This window comes from Nicotiana tomentosiformis, chromosome 3 (genome assembly GCF_000390325.3).
Source record: "Nicotiana tomentosiformis chromosome 3, ASM39032v3, whole genome shotgun sequence".
Taxonomy (NCBI): Eukaryota; Viridiplantae; Streptophyta; class Magnoliopsida; order Solanales; family Solanaceae; genus Nicotiana; species Nicotiana tomentosiformis.
In genome coordinates this window covers 97,343,508-97,356,892 of record NC_090814.1, presented here as the reverse complement: position 1 = coordinate 97,356,892, position 13,385 = coordinate 97,343,508, and the positions used below count along the sequence as shown (strand labels likewise).

General features: G+C 37.0%; 2 protein-coding genes across 2 annotated transcripts; one reads left to right on the top strand and one right to left on the bottom strand.

The window, feature by feature from the left end:
- Window positions 1–8,349, top strand: LOC104097017 (DNA polymerase alpha-associated DNA helicase A). Its single transcript, XM_009603517.4, has 7 exons — window positions 1–895; window positions 1,474–1,782; window positions 1,874–2,157; window positions 4,067–5,098; window positions 6,125–6,293; window positions 6,658–6,815; window positions 7,831–8,349. Exons 1-7 carry the CDS (start codon window positions 142–144, stop codon window positions 8,071–8,073), a joined length of 2,949 nt encoding a protein of 982 aa, XP_009601812.1. The 5' UTR covers window positions 1–141; the 3' UTR covers window positions 8,074–8,349.
- Window positions 8,350–9,992: 1,643 nt separating this feature from the next.
- LOC104097018 (protein BOLA4, chloroplastic/mitochondrial) lies at window positions 9,993–13,128 on the bottom strand. Its single transcript, XM_009603518.4, has 3 exons — window positions 12,775–13,128; window positions 10,629–10,696; window positions 9,993–10,534 (listed from the first exon to the last, which is right to left on the bottom strand). Exons 1-3 carry the CDS (start codon window positions 13,027–13,029, stop codon window positions 10,387–10,389), a joined length of 471 nt encoding a protein of 156 aa, XP_009601813.1. The 5' UTR covers window positions 13,030–13,128; the 3' UTR covers window positions 9,993–10,386.
- Window positions 13,129–13,385: the final 257 nt, after the last annotated feature.

Genomic DNA, 13,385 nt, shown 5'->3' with positions numbered 1-13,385 from the left:
TTTCCTATATTAGCAGCCTCTATCCCTAGCCTCATATCATTACTGTTCTCACTTCCCGTAATATCTTAAATACTTTTCAAGAATCTTGATTTTTTCTGCTTCAATCAATGGCATTCTGATCTGAGTATTTTTCTGTTCAGGATGCAAGTGAAACTACTAAAGATGGAACCTTTATGCAATTCCTGTGGCAGCATCTCCACTTTAGCTCCAAGCTGCCTCACTCTCCGCTTCTATAAAAAAAGATCCAATCTTTCTTCTTTCTTTGGCTCTGTTAATCTTTCCAACCCCCAAAAACGCATCTTTCTTGATTCCTCCATATCTTTCCCTAATTACAATATTCAAGCCAGCTCAAGTAGTACTACTGGAACTAAGTCCCTCAGTCCCAGAAGAAGAAAACCCAAGAATGTTAAAACTACTGAGATTCCTGCAGTTACATCAAAAGGGTCATTGGGAAAAAAGACAGAGAAAATACAAGAATGTTCACCAGAGGAGAGAGATAGTGGGCCGGTTGACGTGCGAGCATTGAATGAAAATGGTGACCCAATGGGGCGCAAAGATTTGGGTAAGTGTGTAGTGAGGTGGATATCACAAGGGATGAAAGCTATGGCTACAGATTTTGCTACAGCAGAGATGCAGGGAGAGTTTATTGAGGTTAAACAGAGAATGGAACCAGGATTGACTTTTGTTATTCAAGCTCAGCCTTATCTTAATGCCATACCTATGCCTCTTGGCCTTGAAGCTATTTGTTTGAAGGCCTGCACTCATTATCCTACCCTCTTCGACAACTTCCAGCGCGAGCTAAGGGACGTTCTTCAGGACCTTCAGCGCAAGTCCGTGGTCCAAGATTGGCGCGATACTGAGTCTTGGAAGCTTCTCAAGGATCTTGCTAGTTCAGGTAACCCTCTGAAATTTACTCCCTTTGAAGTCATGTTATATGACATGTTTGTCTGGAAGGTTTATGTTATATTAATAATTGCAGTATAGTAGTGAAAGAAAGGGATTAATCATTGAAAAACTACTCTTTGTGCTTCATTTTATATGATGATGTATGACTGGACATAGAGTTTATGAAGCAAAAGAAAGACTTGATACATAGGGTAAATATATATAACAAATCAATACTCCTAAATTCTTGTGTTTCCATCATGTCATGTCATTCCTATAAGGGAATTTCATTAAGGGTTAAATGACAGTGTTAAAATCTCATAGCTTTAGATATAGAAAAGTGTCAATCTTCTTGAAATAGACCAAAAAGGAAAGAGCGTCCTGTAAAATGGATTGGAGGGAGTATCGGATTCTTGGAAGTTGTATAAAGCAACATCAATAGAATGGTGTCAAACTATTTAGGACATAAAGGAAGATAAGACTTTTATATAGATTGAGAAAGGAAGAACATATTTTATTTTATGTTCTACTCTGACTATGGGTTCTCAGATTGATGAGCTTGTTTTTCCTGACACTATTTACTTGCAGCTCAGCATAAAGCCATTGCAAGGAAGACTTCTCAACCAAAATTTGTTCCTGGTGTAATGGGAATGGACCTCGAGAAAGCCAAAGCCATGCAGAGTAGGATTGATGATTTCACCAACCGGATGTCAGATTTGCTTCGTATCGAAAGGGATTCTGAGTTGGAGTTCACTCAGGAGGAGTTGAATGCTGTCCCTGCACCTGTCTTAAATTCCGAGGAACAGAAACCATTTGAATTCTTGGTTAGCCATGCTCAGCCCGAGCAGGAACTCTGTGATACTATCTGCAATCTGACAGCAGTTAGCACGTCTATAGGTGAAATAACTTTCTCTCACCACATGGATGTTTGCCAGTGTGAATTACCTTTATTGAATTGGGACATGTTTTTGTCTTTACCAACGCACAGGATTAGGTGGAATGCATTTAGTGTTGTTCAAATTGGAGGGAAATCACAGATTGCCTCCAACTAACCTCTCACCTGGGGACATGGTTTGTGTCAGAACATGTGATAGTAGAGGCGCTGGTGCAACTTCTTGCATGCAAGGATTTGTGCATAATCTAGGGGAGGATGGACGTAGCATCAGTTTGGCTCTTGAGTCGCTTCATGGAGATTCTACCTTTTCCAAGCTCTTTGGAAAAAATGTGCGCATTGATCGCATTCAAGGATTGGCTGATGCACTCACATATGAGGTATATTTCGGTCCTTCAAATCTGCCCGGTTATATTTCTTGTTAAAATCATATTGAAAAGTAAATGTGTAAAGCTATGTGGAAAGGTGAAACTAAATGGTTAGGTTATAAGGAGAAATAATTAAGTATGCGATTAACCTAATTAATTTAAATGAGTAAAAACTGTAAGGGGTCTACCAAGTCCCTTCGACGTCCCAATTCTTCTTCTTGGTTGATCTTAGGAGGGAAATGCACACTCCACTGGTGATCCTCTACATTTGTCTTATGATTTTGAAAGGAAAGAATTGAGGTTAAGCTTGCTGTTCCATGTTCTTCTGAATTAAGCTATGTTGTGGAAGTGTTCTTAATTATTGAATTTTCCTTGATTAAAAGGTTCTTCTCCATAAATCATTGTTGCATGTGGCAAGACCTGTGGTAAATGCAAGGGTATAGTTTGATCCTCTTCGCTTAGCGGACAGAGAGACTCTGGCACACCTAAGTTCTACTTTTTTAGAGAAGCTCATACTTCATTTCCAAGTTTCAGGCCTAACTTTGAAAAATCTAAGAAGCTCATACATTTGATTTTGTAAAAGCAATTATTTCGTTGATTTGGGAGAAACTCCTGTATACAAGTAGTATACTTCATTTCCAAGGTTCAGGTATAACTTTGGAAAACCTATGTATCATCAAATGCTTATAAATCTTGAATGACCTTCTGCCACTAGGACTGCTTTGGCAATTGATATTGTAGAATCATCAATGCATGTCGTGCTTTTTGTTCTCATAATGTTCTAAGTGCCTTCACCATTTCTCTTTTTTCACTTTCTTCACTTGTTCTCTTTCTTCTTTATGTTATCCTAGTATTATCATTTCATGCTATGCTTTCTGGTAGAATAGAAAGCTTCATCTAAGGAAGCCATCTCCATACAATTGTCTTTGGCTGTTGTCTCACCAATCTAACCATCCTTTGTATCCATAAAGTACCTCGGAAATGGAAATACATAAAAGGGGCTGGTTTTGCTCTCTTATTTTATCAGGATTGTTGCTAAAGTTTCATAAGTTTGGATGCTTACATGCTCATGGAGGCACAACATTACTTCTTTTAAAGGGATCTCGTGCACACCAGTGAGATACCTGTTAGCTTAGATGATAGGCTGCTTTTTATAGAGAATCATATTTATCTAAGACTCAAACTTTTGTATTCCTTATCAAAAAAGATTCAAACTTTTGTAAATCCACTGCAAAAAGGAATTCACCTATATAACAGTACAATTATTACCTTATCAAGAAATGGAAGACTCACTGAAGCTTTACAGGCACTTAGGTCTTAAAAGTAAATCCTGCGTGCCTTTGCATATGACCGTGATGTGTGAAAGTTGTATATGATCAATGCTAATGTGCAGTTCTTGATTATCTGCTGGTTAGTAATTTACTATATATAATCATGGATCACCATAGGATTTCTTGTGCTAGGTTGTCTTGCATATCAACTTTCGTTGTTATTTCCATATTGTTAGTAAGGGAAATGTCTTGTGGTACTCCTAAAGTTAACAAGACATACAAGATCAACTTATTTGTGGAGTAAGAGTTGTATTTGACACAAATAGAGGATTAAGTTTGATTTGGCTCTTTATCTTTGGTACAAGATGTTTGCAATATTGATTTTTGATAGATGTTGCCGAATGTTTTATGGTAAGTTCTGTCTTCCTTGGGTCATTATTATTCATATCGTGAAAGAGTAATTTTGTGTAAAAAAGTTTTAGAACCTTGCGTCGTGACCAATGTTTAGATAGAGTAAAACGTTATATTCTGTTGAATTAGTGAAATGTCACAGCATCTTTTGAGAATTCCAGGCTTCTAATCAAGCTTGAGAAGAAAATAATCTATCTTAGAAATTTAGAATGTGGTATTCACCCCTTTCATTTTGGCAGCGCAATTGTGAAGCCTTAATGATGCTTCAGAAGAAAGGCTTCCTGAAGAAAAATCCTTCAGTAGCTGTGGTAGCTACACTTTTTGGAGATAAAGAAGACCTTGCGTGGCTCGAGGATAATGGCATGGCAGATTGGTCTGAAGTGGAACTTCCTAATTCCACAGACAGAAAATCATTTGACGCTTCCCAGAGAAAAGCAATTGCATTAGGTTTAAACAAGAATCGACCTATCATGATAATTCAAGGGCCTCCTGGCACAGGGAAGACCGGTATGCTGAAGGAATTGATTTCTCTAGCTGTTAAACAAGGTGAAAGGGTGCTTGTAACTGCACCTACGAATGCAGCTGTCGACAACATGGTTGAAAAGTTGTCTGATATCGGACTCAACATTGTTCGCGTTGGAAATCCTGCACGTATATCCCCTGCTGTAGCTTCAAAATCTTTGGCTGAAATTGTGAATATCGAGCTGGCTGATTTCCGAGCAGAGATTGAGAGGAAGAAGTCAGATCTTAGAAGAGACCTGAGATATTGTCTTAAGGATGATTCTTTGGCTGCTGGTATACGTCAACTTCTGAAACAGCTTGGAAAGTCCATCAAGAGGGAAGAGAAGGAAACTGTGAAAGAAATCTTATCAAGTGCTCAGGTTGTGCTTGCAACAAACATTGGGGCAGCTGATCCACTAATTAGGCGGCTGGACACGTTTGATTTGGTTATTATAGATGAAGCTGGTCAAGCAATTGAACCATCATGTTGGATACCGATATTGCTCGGAAAGCGTTGTATTCTTGCAGGAGATCAATTCCAACTTGCTCCTGTGATCCTTTCTAGAAAAGCATTAGAAGGTGGTCTTGGAGTTTCCCTACTGGAGAGGGCAGCAAGTTTGCATGATGGGATGCTGTCTACAAAGTTAACAACACAGTACAGAATGAACAATGCCATAGCTAGCTGGGCTTCAAAGGAGATGTATGATGGATCATTAATATCATCTCCAACCGTTGCTTCTCATCTTCTGGTGGATTCTCCTTTTGTCAAGGTATGAAACACTTCTCCAATTTCACTAGGATTATAACTTTATGATTTAAATTATTGTACCTTGTCTACCTTTTGTTCTTTTCTAAAGTACGAAGGAGGAGTTAGGTTCCTTTCTTTGTCATTTCCGTAACGTAAAACTTAATGGCTTTTCATGAATTTCTTCATGCACGTCAAGTATTAAATAGGAAAGCGTAGGTGTAGAGGTTAACATATAGTGCAGAATATCTGTGCCATTGGCAGTGTTCAAATAGGATGACTTTTTCAGTAGGAATTTACCTTTTCGGATTATGAGATTTTATGAAATTTTATATGGACCTTAGAAGATACCCTTTTTGAAGTAAAGGTCATTAATTCTACCTTATGCCTAATTTCAAGCACAGTGTTATAATTTCAACCTGCATATGAAAAATAGATACATAGAACTCTAAACTTAAGATTACAATGCTTCATACTGTTAACCATGTGAACCAACTCATCTTGCTTTCCAATAGTTAGAGAGGATTATTTATTTAAAATCTGCAACACGATCGCTGATGTGCGAGCCCAATTCTTTTTTTTTTTTGGGGCCAAGCATGTCTATTTTGTAAATGTGCGACTGTGAGACACTAGCTTGGGATAGAGGTGTAGATGTTCTTGTTTTTTTGGTGGCTGTGAGATTTAACCTCTTTGATATCATGGAATTATGTGAACTACCTAATCTAATAGTTTAAACCATTAAATAATATTTGGCCTAAACTCCTTAACTCCCATAATGTCTTTCTGCATTTCCTTAATATCTGTAAATTTGAATCTCTCTCCCTAACATTTGCTTACTGATTTTACTGTGCAATACATATCATGTTTAGAAATAAAGGTGCTGCTGAACGCTTTATTGTGGAGTTACAATTTGGTTGTTCTTGGCACTGCATTAAAACATTAGGCAGGGTTATTGCTTGCTTGAAACTTTAGCATATTGTTTGACCAATAAGTAAATGGTTAGATAATGCATTCCATTGATGATTTTAATTCTTGTAATTGCTGCATGCAGCCCACATGGGTTACACAGTGTCCGCTGCTATTGCTTGATACGAGAATGCCTTATGGAAGCTTGTCAATTGGTTGCGAAGAGCATCTGGACCCTGCTGGCACTGGCTCCTTTTTCAATGAAGGGGAAGCAGATATCGTAGTTCAACACGTCTTCAGTTTAATTTATTCTGGTACATTCTCTTTACTATTAATTTTCTCTGCAAATAATAATTGTAGATCCTTTAATTTCTCAGAAAGTATTCATAAACAAAATTTGCATGATGAGTGTTTCTGTGGCTCAAGCGACTAGACAACATACGCATTCATTGAATTCAATTATCAAATATCTTGTGCTTAGGTGAGATAGTGATGACAATTTTGTATTCTCTTGTTATAGCCTATGAATGCATCTTTTACGTCTGAGATGAGGGAAATTTTTTTTATTTACATTTGGGGAATTTGGACGTACTTTCTACCTTTGTTTCTTCATAAATCATAAATTAGTATTGAATAGCCAAAGAAGTAGTATCAATTATCTTAAATTATCTTGTATAGGTGTTCCCCCTGCAGCTATTGCTGTGCAGTCTCCTTATGTCGCTCAAGTGCAACTGCTTAGAGACAAAATCGATGAGCTTCCCATGGCCACTGGCGTTGAGGTCGCAACTATTGATAGCTTTCAAGGCCGCGAAGCAGATGCTGTGATAATATCCATGGTAAGCTGTCACTCTACTCGTATACATGTTGACATGCTTCTTTGGATGGTTCTTTCATTTCATTCTCATCTCTGCCTTATAAGGATCATTTTAATTAATTAAACTTCCTAAAGCATTTTTTTTTCTTGCATATTTAATCTTGGAGGCTTGGTTTTGAAGTGTCCTAGAGGAAATTTTGTGGTATCCTCTGATAATTAGTAAAAAACAGTAATTCTGATCGAATGCTCAGTTACTATATGCTAAGTTATTTGGAGGGGGATGACTGTGTGTTCCAGTTTCATATACTTGATTAAGTAGTTAAAGCCATTCCCCAAACAGCAACTTTTAGCAGGGAAGGAGGAAATCAATCTGGAAACTTTATACAAGCTTCAAGTTTCTGTTTAGTAGAGAAGCATATTATTCAGTGTGCTAAATACTCTCCATTGCCTTGTATTAATTAGTGAGTTGGGAAGACCATCTTTTTCCGCTACGATTGTAGTTATGATTGCACTCTAAGGGGTCGTTTGGTTGGGAAACAAGTTATCTCAGGATTAGTTATCCCATAATTGTTATCGCATCCTCCCATAGGGATAAAAATAACACTACAATCCTCGGGATTAATTATACAGCGATTTTATCCCAACCAAAAGTGGGATGAACTTATCTCAAATTTAATCTCGGGATTAATTATCCCTTATCCCTCGTACCAAACAAGCCCTGAGGGGTTTTGGGCTTCTTATTTCTCCTTAGATAACTTCATGTATTGGAACAATGTATACATAATCCTTATTTAGACCTTTGAATTTTTCTTATATAGAAATGAAGTTGAGCCTATATAGGTGGGGTATGTTTTACTATTTGGTTCTTTCGCCGAATGCATTTGACATGGCAAGTACCTTCAACCTTAGCACAGCTTATCTGTTTCAAAAATAGATCAAGCTACGTTATGCACTTCAATATATATTGTTCAAATATTGAGAAAGAGAGTATGTAAGTGCATGCTTAATTATATAATTTTGCTTTGATAATCCTGCAGGTACGATCGAACAATCTGGGAGCTGTTGGCTTTTTGGGAGATAACAGGAGAATGAATGTTGCCATAACAAGGGCACGAAAGCATGTAGCAGTTGTCTGTGACAGTTCAACTATATGTCACAACACATATTTGGCGAGGCTGCTTCGCCATATCAGATACTTTGGCAAAGTAAAGCATGTCGAACCTGGTAGCTTTTGGGAATTTGGCCTTGGTATGGATCCAATGTTGCCTACTGCCAGTTAAGTTGGGAAGAGTTAACCAAGACCCAAATTTTTAATGCTCGTCGTCCAGCTGATGACGAACTGGGCGGATTTTCAGACTGATTGATGCCCTGGTTTGACCAAGAGGACGAAGCTCGGGGTAATTTTTATTTGTATATATAATTCAAAGAAAACTTTGTGAAAGTGTACATATATATTCATATACAGCTTCAATGTCTATATACAATTCTTGATTGTTTAACTCCTATTTTCCCTTGTATTTGAAACAGCATGAAGATTATAGTTTCAAATTCACTGACTGCAGGAGTTGTACATATATGAAGTACTTTTTGGAAAATTAAGAGTCAGAGTGATCTCCAAACTTTCGATAAACAAAAAATCTTTTATTACAGAAAATGATAATTGTGTCCAATTTTGCAATGAAAGAGTTATGGCATGTCGAAAAATATATACTTTTACTTCTAGATGATAGCTGCAAATTCAGAGTGGGAAATCGCAATTAAAAACTTGCATTCTGAGTTTAGTGGAGTTAATGTACAAATAGAGATCAGTTTTCCATTTTTCTACTGCTACTGATTTGTAATTGATGAAATGATGATTAAGGCGTATGATATGTATAGTAATACTACCTTAGGGAAGACATGCTTACTGCCATCAGAAACAGAGACCAAAGGGATGCTAGAAAATAATGCAAAGTAAACATCAATTCGAACAAGTAGTAAAAAAAATCTCCAGAATCTCATATTCAAAGCTACATATAGACCAAGTTGTTAAAATGTTTTATTTTCACTTTAATTTCGCGCCAGAAAATATTTACATTCAATAGCCGAAAAGCATATAAAATTTGTATATAATATACAGAATATATATATATATATATATACAAAAAATAAATATTTTTCAGTTATTATTTTGAGAGCGACCATACATTGTGATTTTCCCAAAAAAGCAAAGACAGTGGGGATGGAAAAGGGATGTAAAGCAACAACTACTATATCTCACAAGTCGTGCCGCAATTGCAGACTGCAGTGCGTCTAAATGTTCAATATGGGGTTAACGTGTTGATAATTATTCAATTGAACTTGCAATACACGTTAATGACGTTATTCATTAGGACTCTTTTGATTTTCTGACTCAACGCGATCTTCTAATTCACGAGTTGATACATATCACACAAGTTTATGAGACGCATCTTTTCTTTGGCTTGAGCAGTTGGATCGCTCTTCTCTTTCAAAGATTTACGGGAGAAATTCAAAAATAGCCAGATTTACAAGTGGTAATTGAAAAATAGTCATAGTTTCAAAAGTAATCTACTTTTCATGTAAATATAAATCTGAACGAAAACACTGTTCAAAATCCGAAAAATATTCCAGCATAATATAATGGAGTTCCAGTGTAATATACCGGTCCATCATAATATACTGTAAGTTTATACACAGGTGCTCCAATCTCTAGTATATTATGCTGGAACTTTCCGCGTGTTGGAGTTCCAGCATAATATGCTGGAAGTTCATACACAGGTGCACCAATCTCCAGTATATTATGCTGGACCGGTCGGCGTTGCAGCAAAATAGTGGCTATTTTTCAAATGACTTTGCAAACGCTGGTTATTTTTGAATTATCAGTCCGAAAAATAGCTAGCCCGTGCTACTTTTACAAGATTTATAGTAACTCTTATATCTCGATCTTTTTTTACTTGTTCTTTTGCTTTTCAAACAAGCCAACTTTTTGTACCCACTCATGCTTTTAGTTCTATCGTCACTTTGATCACTTACCAGAAATGATTAGAAAATTTCGTCTTTTTCACTTCTAATCAACACTACAACAATACAGCAATTTTTCAAATGCAATTTCCATTGGAATTCAATGGATATCTAAAAAACAATCAAACAAGAGTAGATATTTCGTGCTAATATATTGGCAACGACAGAGAGCTGATAATTTTCCAACTCCAAATTTCTGTATATATTCAGCCAGCAGTGAAATCCAATTTCTCTCAAGCTTCTTATTTTTCATCAGAATTTCAGAAACATTGCGCAAAGGCCTTAACTTGTCTTCATTTGGATGGGGCATATTCGACTATTGTTCTTCAACCACCAGTACGGAAGAACTAGATTTTGAAACTGAGCCAACTGCTGTTACAAAATGGCAGGCATTCAATGCCCTGTCTCGTACTTTAGAGTTAACAATGTAAAGCAAACACTACTTTAGAGTTGACATCACTCAAAGTTATCTTTGTTCATTGTAACATATCTGATATCAATTGAAAAGCTGTGACTTGAAAATAGAGTAGTTGATGGAGGTGGTGCTTTGATACTCCTCGGTTGTGTCTTGATCACTTCCCAGCTTCGGTCGGTGTTTTTGTAGTCATCTGGTCAACTGCATGCACAGTGTTCTGAAGCTCTTCCCATATGGCTTTGTAGACCATCCTCTGCCTATTCACAGCAGATTGTCCCTCAAAAGCTGAAGAGACTACATCAATGCTGCAAAGAGAAGAATAACAATGACTTTACAGAACTAGCAACAGATACACTCACCACTTGATTTAGGCACCATCTAATAGAGAAGAAACCTCACCTGACATGCCGACCATCACCATAAGCATCTTTAACGATGACTGAATCCGCATTCAACTGTTCCTTGATCTGTTGACATATATTTAAATTTCAGATGGACCATTTTAGGCAGAAGTACAAAATACATGAAGGTAAGCGCATTGATGTCCCCAGTAGAAATGTAGCCTAAACTATTGGAAATATAGGAGCATAGAATTTATAAAGCTAAATGTGCATAAGCCAATCAAATTCTGCTATCTTTATTAATGTAATAGTAGGCTACAGCCTTGTTTATGTAACTGTGACAAAAATGACAAACATGTAAAAAGGTCAATCATCAAAAGTGTCTGTAATGTCACATCTGAATGGAATTCTTGAAGAAAAATCTACTTCAACCAATATGCCCTTAGGCACGGCCACACATACATAGAGATCACGCTTGGAAATGGTGGACAATGAGCTACGGCAAAACTGATTGCGAAAGATGGGACAAGGAAGAGCAGTTCTTTACCAGAACTGAAATTGTGGACATGCTGCGCTTAAGAGCTGTTGCTGCTATATTTTAGTTAAAGTAGGTGCTAATATATGCCATAAAGAAGCAGCATTCTACAGTTCGTTCTTATATGACTCCGACGTTAATGGCATTTGATCAATATGAACCACCTGCGTTGCACCAGAACCAGGTTGCAAACAAAAAACTTATACTTACTATGAGGAAAAAGAAGAAAAAAGCAAACTATATCTGAGTAATTGAGAATATTGTAAACTAACATGTAAGGATCCTCTAGAAGGGATTCACGTAAATCCAAAATCCAGACCGTGCTTTCTTATTTGGTGCGATGAAGTCTTTTTATAAGCATAGTTCTATTAACATCAATACGACACAGCGACGAATAATGTGAGATTCTCCTAATATATGATAATTGCTTGCAAAATAATCCTTTCCCCACCCACTAACACTATCGTCAACAAATGTACACTCCCTCTATATTTTTTCTTCTCTTTACATAGTTCAAGTAGTTTTCAGCATCTATATCTGTCTTCCTTTCTCATTCAGCCACTTCCCGCATCCAGGAAACCACTCAAACTCATCACAGCTCTGGTGCCTATAAAATTCAATTTTTCTCATAACTTTACAGTTTACTGCACATGGATCAAGGTGTTGCACTGCACCATGCCAGTAGCTATTTGATATAATATGCAACATCTGTGATCCTAGGGAGGTTAGTTCAACTTAACCGATAAAATTCCAGAGGCTAGTGGCGCACGGTTTGAAATTCGGTGGATAATAGGCCTGCCCCTCTACCCTTCTCCACTTAAGTACCAAGCTTATGTTTGCAGCACGCTTAGACGCACATCACGAGCTGCGCTCTTATCACTAGACCAAAGTCCTAAGAGCAAGGGGTTTCATTGCATGCTTCACTGCACATCCAGAGGTTGCTTTATTCACTGTTTTTCTTGATCCTTTTTTTCTTTTCAAATCATAACATCTTCAACTCTATGATATACCATTGTAATAAATATCATGAATATTTTGTAGCTTCAAGATGGCACATACTCATCATTATCAGGTTCCTTCTATATAAATTATATTGTAAGATGGCACGTACTCAAGGATGTTTTCTTCCCAAACTGAAATTCTCGCTCCTCTACGTCCCTACCAACGAATTGAACCTCGTACCTAAAGCCCCTTGAATTTACACCTCTTTTTTCGTCCTTAAATTTAGACCTCAAGTTCTTCTTTTTGGTCTCTAAATCCCTCCTCCCAATTCTAGTTCTTCCTTTGAATTTTGATAGTTAACGTACTATTCTATTCACTCCACATTTTTTTCTTGGATCAACACTATTCAGTGCACTCTACTTATCTTTCATAACTATTCTAATCTAGTAGTGAGGCTCATTTGGACTCGGCATTCAGATGCATTATAATTAAAAAAGAAAAAAGTAACAGCGTCAGTAGCAAAAAGAAATATGCTTCCAAGAACATTTCTTGGGGTCAAAGCCTCAGTAATCCATAAAGTTTTAAGCTTTAGAACGAGATACTAGCAATGCCCAAGATATAGAAACCACATAGCAGATAATACAATCCCAATTAAACAAAATTACAGGTTTTATGGTCACAAAAGGGGCAATAAACGCATACTAAAAAAAGAGTCGATAAGATTAACCTTTTTCTGCATAGACTCCATAAGAGGAGAATCAATCGAGCCAGTATCGCTAGTTGCACGAGTAGAGAAAGTCCGACGACCAGCGAAAAGCTCAATCTTTGAACCTATTTGGGGAACGAGCTTCATCGGCCTGTAGGAACGAGCAGAAATAGAGACGCATTTGAGCAATGAAGGTACACGTGGCTGAACGGAGCTGCTCAGTCGCCGGATACACAGCGCCGCCACGTTTGGCCTTACAAACAACGCTTTCGTCATCTCTACTCTCTTTCCTGTTTGGCGTCAAAGCGAATTAACACCTTATTCTTTTTATCCCTTTTGTTTGTGTATCTTTTTTTTTTTTAAAGAAATGTATTGTTGGGTTAACTTGCCCCCCGTGACAATAAATTTTGTCTAAGTTTTTTTTCAATTTTTTTTTTGCAAAACTTGTTTGTTTATAGATTTTATCCATATTTTAGAAAATTTTAAAAATAAAATTTTTAAATTCCCAAACTAGCTCTAGACCTATTTTTGGCCCAAAATATTACTTTTGAATTTTTTTAACAATTTCAAAAATTATCCCAAACTTTTGTATTTTATAAAAAAAGTCTACCATCAATTATGACCCAACTAAT

Bases quoted from the DNA above. Each gene is read 5' to 3' on its own strand.
- LOC104097018 (XM_009603518.4), bottom strand. From the start codon at position 13,029: ATGACGAAAGCGTTGTTTGTAAGGCCAAACGTGGCGGCGCTGTGTATC. The intron at 10,697-12,774 runs GTTAATCTTATC...ATATGTCAACAG, and splicing joins TGGAGTCTATGCAGAAAAAG to ATCAAGGAACAGTTGAATGC. The intron at 10,535-10,628 runs GTGAGGTTTCTT...TTCTCTTTGCAG, and splicing joins GGTGATGGTCGGCATGTCAG to CATTGATGTAGTCTCTTCAG.
- LOC104097017 (XM_009603517.4), top strand. From the start codon at position 142: ATGCAAGTGAAACTACTAAAGATGGAACCTTTATGCAATTCCTGTGGC. The intron at 2,158-4,066 runs GTATATTTCGGT...TCATTTTGGCAG, and splicing joins CTGATGCACTCACATATGAG to CGCAATTGTGAAGCCTTAAT. The intron at 6,816-7,830 runs GTAAGCTGTCAC...ATAATCCTGCAG, and splicing joins ATGCTGTGATAATATCCATG to GTACGATCGAACAATCTGGG.